Below are 17,189 nucleotides of genomic sequence, written 5' to 3' on the forward strand. Positions count from 1 at the left end.
ATCTATTTGTGACAGTGGGGTGTTGAGGTCCCCCACTGTAATTGTATTAGTGCATAGATGACTTTTCATGTCCATTAGTATTTGTTTTATATAGTTGGGTGCACTAGTGTTTGGTGCATAGATATTTATGATTGTCATCTCTTCCTCTTGGATTCTTCCCTTTACAAGGATGTAGTGTCCTTCTTCATCTCTCTTAATCAGTGTTGCTTTGAAATCTACTGGATCTGCAAAGAGGATAGCTACTCCTGCTTTTTTGTGGGTTCCTGTAACATTGAGTATTGTTTTCCACCCTTTAACTTTCAGTCTATGAGTTTCCTTTTGAATTAAGTGTGTTTCTTGTATGCAGCATATTGTTGGATTTTGCTTCTTGACCCCTTCTGCCAGTCTATTTCTTTTGATTGGTGAATTGAGACCATTAACACTGATAGTTATAACTGAAATGTATTGACTTGTCATTGCCATGACTTTTTCTTTTTGTTGGCTTCTCCCCCTCTACATTTAATTTCTTTTCATGCCAGATGGGTTCATTTTGCTTTGCTTCCTGGGGCTGTGATCCTCAATGTTTGTTCCTAGGATATTGTGTAAAATTTTTTGGAGTGCTGGTTTGGTATTCACGAAGTTCCTAAGGTGCTCTTTGTCATGAAAGTATCTTATTTCTCCATCAATTTTGAAAGACAGTTTTTCAGGGTACATCAGTCTGGGTTGGAGGCTGTTTTCTTTTAGGGCTTGGAATATGTCACTCCAAGCTCTTCTTGCCTTGATGGTTTGTGTTGAGAAGTCTGCTGTGATTCTGATGGGCTTTCCTTTTTATGTGATTTGTTTCTTTTCTCTAACTGCTTGTAGAACTTTGTTCTTCTGTTGAGTTTCTGGAATCTTAACAATTATATTCCTATGTGTAGATTTTTTTTTTTGATCAAGGCTATTTGGAGTCCTATATGCCTCACTTATCTGTATGTCAAGCTCTTTTCCCCTGCTTGGGAAGTTTTCTGCCATTATTTCTGTGAAGAGATTTTTTATGTCATCTTTACTCTCTCCTGTTTCTTCATTGAGCCCAATCAGTCTTATGTTATTCTTTTTTGCATCATCTAGCAGCTGCTGGATTGATTTCTCATGTTCCTTTATAATTTTGAAACAATTTTTCTTTTCCTGGTCATTAATTTCACTCTTATCTTCTATATCTGAAATTCTGTCCTCACATTAGCTCATTCTGCTGTGTAGACTTTCAATGGAGTTTTTCATCTCCCGGAAATCTATTTGTATCTGTTTTATGGATTCCATTTGTTTCCTATGGTGGGATTCCATCATGTTCTTCAGCTCCTCTCTAGATTTATTAATCATCTAGGAGCACAATCTCTCCTGTTAGCTGAGAAATTATTTCTGATTTCATTTTTTCCAGATCCCCTTTTGTTGCCAGTTCAGTGCTTCCAGGAGGTTGAGTATCAGCGTGTTCCATCTCATTTCCCTTTGGGGTTGCTGTAGGTGATCTGGAAGTCTGGCTTTGAGACTTATTTACGTGTTTTCTCATTTCAATTGGGCGGGGGGGGGTCGGGGGGGTGCTGTTGGCACCCGTGAGGATCACCTTCTCTGAGTTGGGAGAGGGGGATAGGGGCCGGGAGCGGTGGCTGGGAAGCCCCTTCCTCTGGACCAGGAGCAGTAGGACGGTGGCTCAGAAGCCCCTACCTCTGGGCCAGGAGCGGCGGGAGGGATGGTGTCCTGGAAGCCCCTTCCTCTGGGCTGGGAGCGGCGGGACAGAAGGTGGCCCCAAAGCCCTTTCTTCTGGGCTGGGAGCTGCAGGAGGGATGGTGGCCAGGAAGCCCCTTCCTCTGGATCAGAAGCAGTGGGAAGGTGGCTCAGAAGCCCCTACCTCTGGGCCGCGAGTGGCGGGACCCAGTACCGTGGTCTGGTGGTCTGGGGTCCTCTACGTCTTTATAGCGTGGAACCAGGTGGCTGTCTGCAGCGGGCCGATTCAGCGTGTTCCACGTGACTCGCGACCTCAGTAGGGCCTCTGCAGACCTGCCTGTCTGCAGCGGGCAGACCCGGCGTGTCGAACTGAGTCACTTGTAGGAAAATGCAAGGATGCACCTTGAGACCATAATGTTAAGTGAAATAAAACAGACACACGAGCTTAACTATCACATGAATTCTCTTATATGAAAAACACAAGGTATAAATGAGGAGCAAAAGTAGATAATCGGAAGCAGGGAGGTAGAGCTTCCCGAAAGGGAGAGGGGCCAAGAGATGCAAGGACAGAGAGGAAGAGGGGAAGGGGGTGGAAAAGGAACCAAAGCCACCCTTTCCCTGCACTCTAAGTTCCGCCCATCTCACCACCCACAGGGCCGCAGCTGGCGACTGTCTCCTTTCTGTGCCACATCACCCTTTCCTTCCGCTAACTGGTTCATCATCTTTGGCATTCAAATGTGTTTGTACACATCTTTTAAAAATACATAAATATTATATAAATATTATATAAATAATAAACTGCATAAATGATATACACTAAATATATATGAAATAAAATAACTCTTTAAAAATATATATTACAGTATCTAGTGAAGAGAAGGACATGATGACATTCAGTTTATTTCTCCAAACCCAGATTGCTTCATTATTTGCAAATCAGTGTACTTTACTACATAGTAGAAACAATTTCAATAGATAAAAGATACTTAATAAAATGTAGCACACATTCATGTTAAAAACTGCTGAAAACTAGGACTGAAAGAAACATCCTTATTGTGACAAAGGATGTGTGCAAATAGTCTACGGCAAACCTCAGGAAATCTTGGAATACTGAAAACCTTCCCTATGAATGCAGACAAGCAGACAAGCATGGTCATCCTCGCTGCTTTTACTGAACACTATCCTCAGCGCATATGCACTAGGTACAGAAATAAAAAGTAAGAGGACTGGAAATGAAAAAGTAAAACTGTCATTATTCATAAGCAACATGATTATAAGTATCGAGAATCCAAGACAACCTGTGAGAAAATTAACACTGCTAAGGAAACTTAGCCTGGCCTCTGGACTCAATTCAATATTAATAGCAAATTACACATTTTAGTATATAACCAACAAGATGCTAGAAAATAAAATTGTGATAAATTATACCACTTGTAATATTATAAAAAATACCTAAAAATAAATCTTAAAGACAAATATGCCAACTTCCACACTAAAAACTACATTAAAAACTAAAACCAAAGAGAAATTAAGTGATATCTAAATAAATAAGGAAAATATTCAATATATAAATTATTTAATATTTTTAAAATATATTAATTCTCTCTGAAAATCTATAGATTTAATGTTACCCAACATACAAGCAGTTTTAAAACACAAATTGAAAGGCTAAGTATAAAATTTATAACAAATTGTGAAGGGCTAACTCACCCAACATAATTTAAAAACTTATGTTACTGGATATACAGAGTAAAGCTACAGTAATTAAGATGGTGTGCTAAATGTGCAAGGGTGTATAAACCAACCGATGACCAAAATGAAGACACCCACAAGTGTATGGTGGCCAGATGAGTAACAAATGTGATATGTTTGTAGTGTTTTCTTTGTCCTGAGTCTTCCTCTTCTATGAGAACTATCAGGGTGCTTTGAGCCTTAAGTTCTTGCCCCTTGACTTCAATCTTTTTCCAAAGATGCTCCCTTCAAATCTGTGGTTTAAATAGCATCTTCAAGCCAGTGTTTTCTATATTTGTATGTTGTTAAGACTTTTTGGAGTCTGGATTTCTCTTCTGAACTCCAGATTCACTCCTTAGGCAATGGCTGTTTGGATTACTGAGAGGCAGTGCAAAATTAACACAGCTAAGAGTTTTCTTGATTATTCACAACAAATCAACTCCTCAGATCTCCCCATCTCAGTGAAGGACACAGTCATCCAAGTTGTTCAGGCCAACAATCCAGGAAGGTTTATTTATTTTCCTCTTTCTTTTATCCACAGGGCAGACACACTTTCTGAGCAAGGCTAGTTGAGTTTTCTCCCAGGAAAATGAATCTCAGTGGGTGACATCGGGTTAGAAAACTGGTTGGGACTGACTCACCTCTGCCCAGACAGCCTTGAGAACTTGTCCATTAGTCCCTGCTACTGAAATTCCCAGAACTGTCCTTGTCCCTAACCTTCCTGACCTGCGTCTGCAACTTTACTTCTTACTAAACTACCCCATATCCTTCCAGTGAATTTCCTTTTAGCTCAAATTTCTAATGGCTCCTTATGTTGTTTTCAGTAAAGGAAACTTTTCTAATATGGATGAGTAAATGATAACTAAAGGTCTGTATTACAAAGACTTAGCTAATTTCCTCTCATTAGTCCATCAGTCAGTCAGTTACAGTTTCTGCTATTCATTATTTTGTTGACTTCTTAAAGGGAGGCAGACTTTAAAGAGAAGGGGAAGGTGACCAGAGGGAAGGAAAAGGTAAGGAGAGGGATAAAAGGATCAAAAATGATCAAGGAATTATCTATATGTTTCAAATCCCCAAAATGAATGTAAATATTATGTATTTCAAACATACACTAATAAACATTAAATAATAAATAAACCAAAATCATAGTTTGAGATCATGTATATTTCATATAATTGTTCTTAGAACTGGCCAGAGTGATTCCTGCCATGCCTTTTGTGAATTTTGACTTTGCCATGCATTCTATCAGAGATGAAGCCTGTTTCTCCTCTCCTTGAATCTGAACTCAGCTTTATGACTTGCTCTGGCCAGTGAAATATTAGACAATATGACATAGGCAGAGGCTGGAAGAGTACTTACTCATGAAGCTTGTCCTCCTTTTGCTGTAGGGACCTTTTCCACCCATGTGAAGACAAGGCTGGCCTCACAGCAGAAGAGAAGGATTGGTCCAGGTCCTTGTCTTCAATAAGACTGGTGGCTGATTTTGCAAGGCGGACTCACATATCGCACATAGCTTTAACTAAGTTGGCTCAGACCAAAATTGGCGGCCCAGTCCACAGAATCCTGAGAACTAAGTCTTCTCTAGTGAAGGGGCAGAGGAAACATTCTGGGAGGGGCCTAACTTAGGTTTTTTTTTTTAAAGTCATCATTTACTAAGCACCAGCTTTGGGAGGTACTTAACACACATATTTTTAGTATTTATGGTAACACTTTATGACTTGAATATTGCCATTATTCCAGTTATAGATGAGGAAACCAAGTAAAACACCCAATGTTAATAGGCCTAATCTACAGTTACCATATGGCAGAGCAGGGATTTTAAACTCATATGCTTCTGACTGCAGGGTCTGCAAAGAAACGGAAGTGGGCCTGATGATATGGGGGTGCATTTGTGAGTAAACAAAAGGGGATGAAGGCATTACAGAAAAAGGACAATTACCAGGAGGCACAGTCCTCCTCTCACCACTAACTATTCTTTATCCAACAATTATTTATTAAGCACTTCAGGTGTGCTAGGCACTATTGTGAGAGATGGGGAATAAAACCAAGAAAAACATAGATATAGCTGCTTCATGGGGTTTATGTTCTTGTGGGGTATGAATGACAATAAACAAAATAAATTCTGCTTCCTCATATTCGTAAAGAAGTCACAAAGATGTCTTTGACTCCTAGTGCAGAAAGAAGAGCAGCGGCTCTGAAGTCAGGATTCTTGGACTTGAGTCCTGGCTGTCAGTTGCTCTCTATGAAACTGGGGAAACCTCTGAGCCTCCTTGAGCCTCAGTTTCTCCAGTTGTAGAATGGGAACAACAATCCCTATCAACTAAATTTCTTAGGACAAATTAAGGGTATAATATGTGTAAAACCCACAGTACCGGGATGCTCTTCTTGGAAGCTACTACTATTGATACTGTGGCTCTAAGGCCATCTGAGTTATCACAGTGTATGATTCCATGAAGAAATGCAGGCACTGAGTACAAATGATGCAGTTCTGCCTGCAGGGAACTCATTTCTGGAGTTATGCTCAGCCATATGAGAGGCTTATTATACTTCCACTTCAGACGGCTGATCTTGTCTTTTAATTTACGGAAGCCATGCATGGAGCCCTTCTGCTCACAGGGACCAGGCACACAGGTAAGCAGAGAGAGGCCCCGAGGAGTCCTGTGCAGCTGCAGGCTTAATCTCAATTAAAAGCCACCTGGGGCCCTGGCTGTGCTGGGAATCACTGGGGCAGACTTGTTTTCAGGCTGTGGGTTGCCAGGGCTTTGTTAACAGCCCTTGGGAAGGGACTCAGAGGAAGATTTGATTTACTCTTCCTGGATTCCAGCCCTGTCTGGCAGCCTTCGCTTGATAACATGGCCTAGATCTGAACACTGTGTTCCTGAGCTGGCCCAGGTCTGTGGATCTGGCGTGGCTGGATTTTAATTGTATATGTTCTTCCCTTTTTTATACCCCTGCACACTGGTGAACTTCTTTCTTTAAAACACGCAATCTCTCAACACACGGTCCTGTGCATATCTTCCTTTGGTGTATGTCCACACCTTACACACCCACCCATGTGCCATTCAATTAAGGTTGGTCTCTCCCACTAAATGATGATACAGGGGGAAGCAAGTCTCTGTCTACTCCTGCTCACCACTGTACCCTTACACTACGGGTCTCTGTTAGATTGCCTGGGTTTAACAAATAATCCTACAAGAGACCCAGTTGAATCTAAAATTCACATAAATAATGAATGATCCTCAGTAAAAACATGTTTTGTGTGACACTTGGCACATAAGCTAAAAATAATTGGCTATTTTTACCTGAATTTCAGATATAACTGTTCATCCTGTATTTTAAAGGGCAACCCTGAACTATAACTTATTTTTGATGCTCAGTAGATTATACACACACACACACACACACACACACACACACACACACAAATGAAAAGAATGGATAGGACTAATGCATGATTAAAATCAGAAAACAGTATGCAGACATTAAAACACACACCAATATATTAGGAGTCATTGCTTCAAGGCTGTATGATTTGTTGAAGAATTTTCATTTTCCTATGAGATATTTTCTTATTTTCAAATTGATTAAAATGAGCAAAAAAGTTTTAAAATGTCATACACATACATACACACACACACACACACACACACACACACACAGATGCTCTTCTCAACATTAGTATAAGGCCTGCTTAAAAGAGAATTTATGTTTTCCCCCAGACTGAAACTTGAATTTTTTAAACACATCCCAGAGCTCTGAGGTTGGGGGCATTTTGAGCACAGATGCAAAGATTGTCCAAAGCAATATGGAGGGGCCTATAAAGCAGGTCTGTAAAATAGAGCACACAAAGCAGGCAGGTGGTAAAATCATATGGCTGTTGTTTCATAAATTATACAATGTTCCTTAAGAAAATCCACTCCAAGCTTTGGGGCTGTAAAGGTAAATGTAAGTTAAGTCCAAGACATAAGAATGGGGAAAAAAATAAGAGCCAAGATAGAGAATGTAAAGGTGCAAATTCCCAATGATGAATGTCATTATATTGTATACCTAAAATGTACCAATAAAATTAATAATATAAAAGTAAAAAAAAGAATTGGCTAAACTGTGTATAATATATTGGAGAATGTTTAATTTGCAGAATGAGGGTGGGAAACAAAACAAACAACAGAAGCTATAATAGAGAATGAAATGAAGACCCCTTTCATACAATTTCCTATGATACTTTGGAACTAAGCATCCTTCAAATTTGTCTTCTGGGAGGTCCACTCTGGCCCATTAGTGATGAATATATTCAGAATTCTCTACCTTCATGGTGCAAGGAGGAAAATGCTTAAGGTGTCCAATGTTTCACTAGGATATCAAGTATGAGAAATGTAAACAAGAATGTGTGTGTGTGTGTGTGTGTGTGTGTGTGTGTGTGATGGTATTAGCACACATGGAAAACAGAATATTGTCTGGTATGACACCAAAGTTGCAAATAAAATTTCTAAACTTTGCCCATCTTAAAGTCTCAAATACCTAATGTTTTAAGAACACAGGAATAGAATGAAATCAGCTTTGGCCACATTACAATGAGAGACAAACACAAAAGGGAACAATGCTATGTATATTCTTATGAAGAGTTCTTGGCCTTAAAAGGTAATTGGCTGAACTTTTAAAAAAGGAAATATGACTTTGAACAAAGGAAGGCTGTGATGTGACAGCACATTGTCATTGTGAGGGTTCAGGGAGAGAGGTGAAAAGATGATTTGATGATAATTTTAAGGAAGACAGAGCTGTATCCATTTTAACTTTTTACATGGCAGTATTTTGAATAGGCTACTCTAAAATGCTGATTAAAAACACTGAGGCTGAGCCAGAATTAGATTCTTACCATGTCTGAATAGTGCATAAACTATAATAGATCTATTTCCAAGTCACACAGACCCATCTTCTTTTCTACTGTGGCATAGAGGCTTTGAGTGAATTGTATATTAAGTAAGCTGTATTAATTAAAAATGGATTGAGGCAAGTCTTATGCACTGATTCTTCCAGAAGGATGTCTCTAAACACACAGTGATCTCAATTATTTCTCCATTAGCATTCTCTGGATAAAAACCCTTTTTTTGCCTTTGCTGGTAAGTAAGAACTGCTTGGTATGCATATTTAAATAACACTCATACTGAATTAGCTTTAAGAACTGTCTCTTAATATAATGGATACATTAAAATCAAGAAAAAACATAAAGACCTAGACACACACAAAAAAGAGCAGAAGGTAACAGATATGGTAAGCTTCTTTGCCATTTTCTAAGCCTGGAATTATGGTAATGTGTTTGAGAACAGATCACAGTAGGTTGTTGTCTAGCTACTGACATAAATTAGCTCCACTTCTGTTCAGACCTATTGGATGAGAAAAGAAGCACATATCCTTTGTCAAGTCACAGGTGAACCTGTAGTTGCTTAAGTATGCTACAAAGAAATCAGTTTTATTGTTACCTATTTTAAGGAGAAACTGCTTTGTACAAATTTTAAACATCAACCCCATATTAACCACTGAGGCAATACTCTGCACCTAAAGTCCCTGCTGCACAGTTTATGAGAAAAAGTATCTAATGAGTGATAAGGCATCTGACTTACTCCTTTTCAGCCTATTTAGTTGTAATGCTTTAAAAACATAGGACAAGGGGAACTGTGATGAATGAACCAAGGTACATTGCTTTTTATTGGTCTCCAAGGAAATCCAGGAGATCAAAAACCTTTGAGGAAGACCCTAATGAGTATTCTGCAAAGGCACACCAGGAAATTAAGATGCATTTTTGTTATGGTGTTTGAGGACACAGACAAGACTGGCTCCTCTCAGAGGTCCAGTCAAATCACTTACCACAGATTCACCAGGAAAGGGTGCTCCAGGCCCTGCATGATCTGAAGCTCCTTGAAGACATTCCTCACTTCATTTCGCTCCACACATTTTTGTTTATTCATGTACTTCATGGCATACATCTTCTTGGTATCATTCTTCTGTACAATGCAGACCTAATGATGCAAACCCAAGTAAAAAAGGGATTAGAGAGATGCCAAATCATAGCTGGGAGACAAATAGGACTTGGTCTTTAGCAGAGCTTGGCTTCTTTATTTTCACTCAGCTCTGATTTTGGAGTAAAATTTTCATTTTCTTCCCCATGTACTATGTCAATTCTTGAACCTCTGTTTTTGAAACATGTGTGTGTGGTTTTGCTTCTGGGATTTTTTTTAAGACAGCATTTAAACCTGCCTATGTGTCAGGAATCCTTAAGTAACATCCTTAATCCTATGGCAAGTGACTGCAATGGACATAACCAAATTGTCAAGGTGAAAAACTTGGGGCAGAGATTCTGTTCATAACCATGGGTGATATGATGAAATGGACCCTGGGCACTAGGGAGAGCCAAATATGATGTCCATGCTTTTTTTTTTTAATTTTTAAATTTTTTTTACTCAAAGACAACCATGACAAATTTTATTAACTATTAAAAGCTACATTTTACTAAAAACAACTTGTCTTTAAAAATGTTTAATCATACAATATATGCAATACATGCTGCTTTCCTTTTTGGTTTCACTATCCTAGTCCTTCAGCTGGCATCAAGCACTCAGCCTCTGCCTGCTCTGAGCTGGAGGAATCAAAGGCTCAGAAATCTCAAAGGTCTTCCCAATCTCCTTACAGTCACGATAACTCAAAGATGTAACTGCCTGATTCCTAACTTGGGTGTTATGGTCAATTCCCTCAGTTTCTTTTTTTTTTTTCAATTCTTTTATTGGTACATTGTAGGTATACAACACAACTACATTCTCATTGGGAATTGTACCTTTACATACTGCAGTCCATGCTTTTAAAATTCCATTAGAAGTCCATATAATTCCTGATGGAGTAAAATACAAATTCGCATGACATATGCTCTCTTAGGGTATGTCTCCACTGAACAGCTAATAATCAGAGTTTGAGTCAGAAAATTTCTTACCAAAAATCTGGCTATGTATATTTTTCATGGTAAGCTTTTAGAAGTACACAATACTACCTGGGAAAAGGAAATTGAAACTAGGGGTCTTCTTTCCCATGTGAAAAGAATTATTCTTATATTGAAAAGATAACGATCATTGGATATACAGGTGGCACAATTTGAAAATGATTCTGAAATGTCAACTGGCCCTTGTGGTCCCAGAAACTCAGTAATCAGAACACTCTCAGGTCCTCTGTTCTGGAGCTACATAACTGTGATTCTCACCTTCCCAAAACTGCCTTTTCCGATGGCTCGCAAAATTTCAAAGTGGTCAAAGTTGACTGAAAGATAATAAAAAAAGAACAACATTATGAATGATTATCAATTGCTCTTTAGTAGCTAATCAATACATAAAGTCCTCAGGACAAGAAGGGGGGACAGGGAGGGAGGAAAGGAAGAAAGAAAGGAGAAGAAAGAGGGAGGGAAAGATGGAAGGTGAGCTTGGCTGAGTCACTCTGTTTAAAATAACATTCAAGATGACCTTCAAATGCCAGTTTATTTATTTAATAAAGGTATATTGAATACTTATGAGTTGATCACAGTGCTAAGGCTGAGGAGACAATAATAATAGAGTAAAAAAATAATATCTTTGTTAAGCCTGGAGTCTAGTGAGGGCTTTATAAAGAGAGAGACCTTCATAAATTAAATAGTCAAAAATAAGTAGAAATTAAAACTGCTGAATGTTAAGTAGACATCATGGAGCTTTAAGAACATGGTACAAGTGACTTGCCGTAAGCAGCAAGATCAGGAAAACTTCTCCGAACGTAGCAATCATGGAAAGAGATCCAGTCCAAGGGGCACATAGCTTGACTTAAGTGAGCACTTTAAAAATAATCTCTTCAGGGCCGGAGACTTAGCTCAGTGGTTCTACCACCTGCCTGGCAAGTGCAAGGTCCTGAGTTCGATCCCTGGTACAAAAAAAAAATCTCTTTGCCCATTTTGTTCCCACAATCACCCTTTGTATATGAATAATTTCAGTTTTCCCCAAGTAGGAAACTAGTACACTCAGAAGTCTGCCCAACAAGATTATCTCCCAGAGCAGACAGCCCTGGATGAGGGTGTGCACATGAGTGAAGTTCGCTGAAGAGTGCCTTGAAAATGGGATGGCCTTGCACGTGGGCCTTGGCAACCTCTAGCAGTGCAAAGCTGCAGGTGTGTGTAATTTATAGATTGCATATTCCCTTGGAATCGTGCTCATGAAATGCATGGTGAGGAGAGGAACAAAATGCAGACTCTCTCTAGCAAGTGACGATCCTTGTTTGGTTCCTGGCCCTGATGACCTTGATAAAATGTTTAATTTTATTTCCAGGTTTTGAAAAAAGGATTAGATGGGTAAATACAAAATGAAGGATGTTAAGAGTTTATTCCGAAAATATCTTGAAACACTAGAATGAACCACTCATCTCATTAATAAACAAATTTTGTCTCTTTTTAAGAGAATAATTAGATTAATTCCCCCTTAAGGAAAGAGAAATGGTAAGGAGACCTGAGGTCTTTCCTAGTTTTCTAAGTGTCAAGTATTTTTATAATATGACTTCATCACCAACTCTTCCGATCTAACAGATCACTTTATTTCTAGCACAAACCCACTCAATCATGTGAGGTGATATTTTATGAATAAATCTGGGTTTACACTCAAAAATAACAATGTGACGAGATAAAATAGTCTCTGTATCTCTGTTTGCTCATCTGTTAAAATGGAACTGACGCACCTCTATAAGAATACCTTTACTCAAGATAAAAAAAAGAATACCTTTACTCAGAGAGTGCTAATAAAGCAGTTTACTTGCTTTCATATTCTAGTGAATGCCTGATCCTCCAAAGCTCCTTTGAATTTAGAGTTCATTTCATCCAGGATAACATAAGCTCCATGGGGGGAGGGGTTGGATGTCATTTCACTTACCCTGGTTTTCCTGCAACCTTAGAGTATTTGAGATTCAGATAGGTGGAGGCAAAAATCTTTACAGTTCCCACAGAATCTAGCTCAAATGGATTCTCAGCAAATAAATCAAACCAAGCTATAAGGACACCCAAGAGCTAAAGGACGGCTTTTGCGAAATATGAGCAATGTGAGATTTGGGTCCACTAAGGCAGCAGTTTTTGAACTGTGAGTCAAGACTCATTATTGAGTTTTTAAATAAATTTAGCAGTCATAAATTTTAAAAAATAGAACAGAAAAGATCATACTAGAAAGGCCTTAAATGAGGTAAGATCAGTTACCTCTGAAATTTTGTTTTAGTTTTATATGTGTGTAGATATGTAATTGTTAGCTTATTTCTTACCATGCGTTATGATAAAATTACAACTACTTCTACACATTTTCTCCAGAGTTTCATACTGAAATAACCAATGCAATAGCTTCTTTACACACATTATATGAGTCTAAGTTATGTATTATTTACCATAGGTTAAAAAAAAAAAACTGACCGGTATGTATTTACAAGTCCAAGATTTGACCTTGAACAAATAGCTCACTGTGATTTTTCCACTAGCAGCCGAGCCTAGAATGCTGTGATGGCATTTTGAATTTGCAAGCATACACTGAGTACCTAGAAAGCATGAAGTTTCATTGTGACATTAATCCATTTCGTGAACCATGTCCTTTTATAACCACTTTAAACTTTATTGAAAATGACAAAGGAATCTATGTCAGGTTCCTGGTAAATGTAGACTAGCAAAACTGCCTAAATTAATGTGTCCTCCCAAATGTCAGATCTCAGAAAAGTGACAGCCCTAAAATTTTAGAGTTATTCATCTTATTTAATGTGTATATATATATATATATATATATATATATTCAGTTGAAAAAAGAACCAACTCTAGTCCAGTACTATAACACCTAAAGTCATTTTCACATGTAACAATAAAACATGCAGAAAGCCAGTGATAAGTAGTATAACATAAAGTGACTGGGAGAATCTCATACTTAATCCTGACAACCTCTTCTTAAATGTCCAAGAACAGAATCACCAGTTAGTAGAGAGAGAGGGAGAGAGAGAAACAGAAAGAGAGAAAGAGACAGTGAGACAGATATGAATTCTTTTCAGCAGAAATCCAGCAGTATTATAGGAATATAAGAAATGCCTAAAAGCAAATCTTTCTGATTCTGGACTTAGCTCTTAACTACTACTTTTATTTTTGAAGTTGTCTTAATATCATTCTTACTGTATAACTACTTAACCCAGCAGTGGAGTCAATAGTGACAAGTGATTTCTTTCTCTTGCATTTTGGAATTACAAGAACCAAATCAAGTTTTTCCAAGTTTTTCTCTAATACAAATATGCTGCTTCTGAGACCCAATGCTGGTGCTCTGATTTCTTTTCTTTGACTTCTCTTGCCATCTCCCAGGCTCAGGAGTCTGCAATAAACAGTGTTGAAAGAAAGGAGGAAATCCTGTCAGAGTTTGGAATAATACCCTGCCCCTTGGAAAGTGGGAGAAACACACTCTAGAAGATAAAGAAAAAAATCTATTTTTATTTTTTACTTTTGAAGTAAAAATATTTTATCTTTTCCTAAAAAATCAACTTGAGCTTTAGTAAGTACCAAATCATAAGCAGGTACGCATCTACTGAGAACAGTACATCTTGCCATTTATGTAAATATTTCTAGGGACGATGGAACATGTGGCTTTCAATATGAGACAAAGTAAGCCAGAAGTAGAATATATGGCCCACTGAAAACTAAAAGTTACAAATCATTTTTTTTACAAGTCATTTTTAAAAGGTATAATTATTTGATAAAAACAGGGCCACTTTTCCATTTCAAATTTTAATTCCATTCCCACCAAGCAACCACCATTATAAATCCCTGTGGCTCCTTTAAGAGATTTTTCTCTGTGCATGTGTTTTCCTTTTCAACAGCAAGAGAAACATGCTAAGATAGGGTTAAAAAAATTTTTAAGTGGGTAAAAAGAAGAGACAAAAAAATTGAGATTTTTAAAATTATACTTTTAAGAACAAATACAACTTGAAGACAAGCCTTTTCTCTTTCAGGAAACTCACTCTAAAAAGGAAAATTCTGAAACGTCTTTTTACAATAGCCTATAAATTCCCAGCACTAGACCTGTGCTTTTCACCTAGAAACTGCCTTTCCATAAGCCTTTCCATAATCTTAACTTCAAACAACGTATCTCAACTTCAAATGTATATAGATGGCTCACAGTGTATCCTGACAGTGTGACTGCAGATCCTCCATCCCCCACCTGGAAAACACCCCTCTAACTGTCCCCTACTCCCACTTGTAATGTGTTCTCATTGCTCTGAGCACCCACACTCAAGAATGGAGCGTGTCCACGTGAAACCTTTTCAACTCTCTTTTACTGGTGCATCCTGAAAATTTTTTTTCTGTGACAAGAGTCAGCAAACCTGCAAACTTATTTTAAAAGGGTGGGATAAGTTATTTCGGCCTCAGGAACCTCACAGACCCAATCTGGTGACAATACTATCATTCCTGTAGGAGCATAGATAACTAAGCCCTTTCTATATAACTCTAGTGTCTTTCTGTTTATTCCATCACATACAGTCTAATTATTTTAAATACTGTAGTGCTTTTGTCTTTCATTGTGTCAGTATCACACACACACACACGCATACACACACCAAAAAAAAAAAACTATTGATGAGCTTTGAAAAATGGTTTAATTACCTGCTATTACCAACAATCGTACTTCAAATAGCCTTGATGGGCTTTTTGTATACATTTGTAGGCTACATTTATAGAAGCACAATCGCTGCCCAAAGTACATATACACAATTTTTCTAATATAATAGATATTGTCAGTAGGCCTCCAAAGATGTTGCATCTAATCTCTTTCACATCAGTGATGTGTAAGAATGATTTTTTGTCCACCACTTTGGCAACATTATCACAACAACTGTCCTTGATTTGACAAGTGAAAAAGATTGAATTATTGATTTATCTCATGACTTTAATAAGTGAAGCTGCACGTATCTATAATACCTGTTTTTAGCAAATTACCTATTCATATATTTTGACTTGTTAGTCTTTTATTTGCAAGTGTACTTAAAAACATTAAATAAATTAATTCTGCCTTTAATATACCTCAGGAAGTGTTTTTCTAAGGCATGAGCTTTTTCTTTGGCTTTAAAACTTCAATAATATAAAAGGTTTAAATTTTATGTGGTTAAATGTGTTGGTCTTTTCTTCATGCCCTTTTAGGTTTGTGTCTTTCTTTTAACTTCAAGATTGTTAAAATCGGCAGCTGTACCACAGCCCCCAGCGTCAAAGAGCAGAGCTGCCCCCAGCTCAGAGAAAGTGAACCTTCCGGGCCACCATAACCTTGCCCCCAGGACTGAGGAACAGAGCTGCCCCCAGCTCAGAGGAGGTGAACCTTCTGGGCTGCTGTACCCCCACCCCCAGCGCCAAGGAACAGAGCTGCCTCCAGCTCAGAGAAAGTGAACCTTCTGGGCCTCCATACTACCACCCCAGTGCCGAGGAGGTGAGCCATGGAGGGGCCAGCAGCACCCCCCCACACACACACACAACTGAAATGAGAAGAAACCTAAACAAGTCTCAAAACAACTTCCAGATCACCTAAAGCAACCCAAAAAGGAAACAAGATGGAACACTCTGATACTCAATCACCTGGACTCCATGAACTAGCAACAAAAGAGGATCTGGAAAAAATGAAATCAGAAATAATTTCTCAGATAACAGCAGAGATTGTGCTCATAGTGCAAGACATGATTAATAAATCTAGAGAGAACACAGATAAAAAAATAGAGGAGTTGAGGAACATGATGGAATCCCAACATAGGAAACAAATGGAATCCATAAAACAGATACAAACAGATTTCCAGGAGATTAAAAACTCCATTGAAAGTTTACACAGCAACATGTGCCAATGTGAGGACAGAATCTCAGATATAGAAGATAAGATTGCAATGAGTGATCAGGAAAAGAAAAATTGCTTTAAAATAGTAAGAGACCACAAGAAATCAATTCAGCAGCTGCTAGACAATGCAAAGAATAACATAAGACTGACCAGACTCAATGAAGAAAGAGAGAGTGCAGATGACATAAAAAAGCTGTTCACAGTAGTGATGGTGGAAAACTTTCCAAGCAGGGGAAAAGAACTTGACATACAGATAAGTGAGGCATATAGGACTCCAACTAGCCTTGATCAAAAAAAAATTTACACATAGACATATAATAGTTAAGATTCCAGAAACCCAACAGAAGAACAAAATTCTACAAGCAGTTAGAGAAAAAAAACAAATCACATAAAAAGGAAAGCCCATAAGAATCACAGCAGACTTCTTAATGCAAACCCTCAAGGTAGGAAGAGCTTAGAGTAACATATTTCAAGCCCTAAGGGAAAACAGCCTCCAACCCAGATTGATGTACGCTGCAAAACTGTCTTTCAAAATTGATGGAGAAATAAGATACTTTCATGACAAAGAGCACCTTAGGAACTTCGTGAATACTAAACCAGCACTCCAAAGAATTTTACACCATATCCTAGGAAAAGACAATGATGATCACATACATCCCCAGGAAGCCCAGCAGAATGAATCTAGCAAGCACGACAAGAAATTAAATACAAAGAGGGAGAATCCAACAAAAAGAAAAAGTCATGACAAGGATAAGTCAATATGTATGACTTATAACCATCAATGTTAATAGTCTCAATTCAACAATCAAAAGAAACAGATGGGTCAAGAAGCAAGATCCAACAATATGCTGCATACAGGAAACACACTTCATTCAAAAAGAAACTCATAGACTGAAAGTTAAAGGG

The 17,189-nt window shown here is 38.1% G+C and overlaps 1 protein-coding gene across 2 annotated transcripts in view; it reads right to left on the reverse strand.

Moving 5' to 3' along the window:
* The window catches only part of Stk32a (serine/threonine kinase 32A), a 129,553-nt gene that overhangs the window by 81,251 nt on the left and 31,113 nt on the right, over positions 1 to 17,189 (reverse strand). For both annotated transcript variants that reach the window (XM_004854357.4, XM_021266170.2), the window contains exons 3-4: positions 10,655 to 10,710; positions 9,274 to 9,425 (exon numbers count right to left, since the gene is read on the reverse strand). In XM_004854357.4, the coding sequence (XP_004854414.1) occupies positions 9,274 to 9,425; positions 10,655 to 10,710 (208 nt within the window). The remainder of the gene's footprint in view (positions 1 to 9,273; positions 9,426 to 10,654; positions 10,711 to 17,189) is intronic.

The sequence above is a fragment of the Heterocephalus glaber genome, unplaced genomic scaffold (genome assembly GCF_053883595.1).
Source record: "Heterocephalus glaber isolate CG9 unplaced genomic scaffold, H.glaber_assembly_v1.0 deba00001463, whole genome shotgun sequence".
NCBI classification, from domain to species: Eukaryota; Metazoa; Chordata; class Mammalia; order Rodentia; family Bathyergidae; genus Heterocephalus; species Heterocephalus glaber.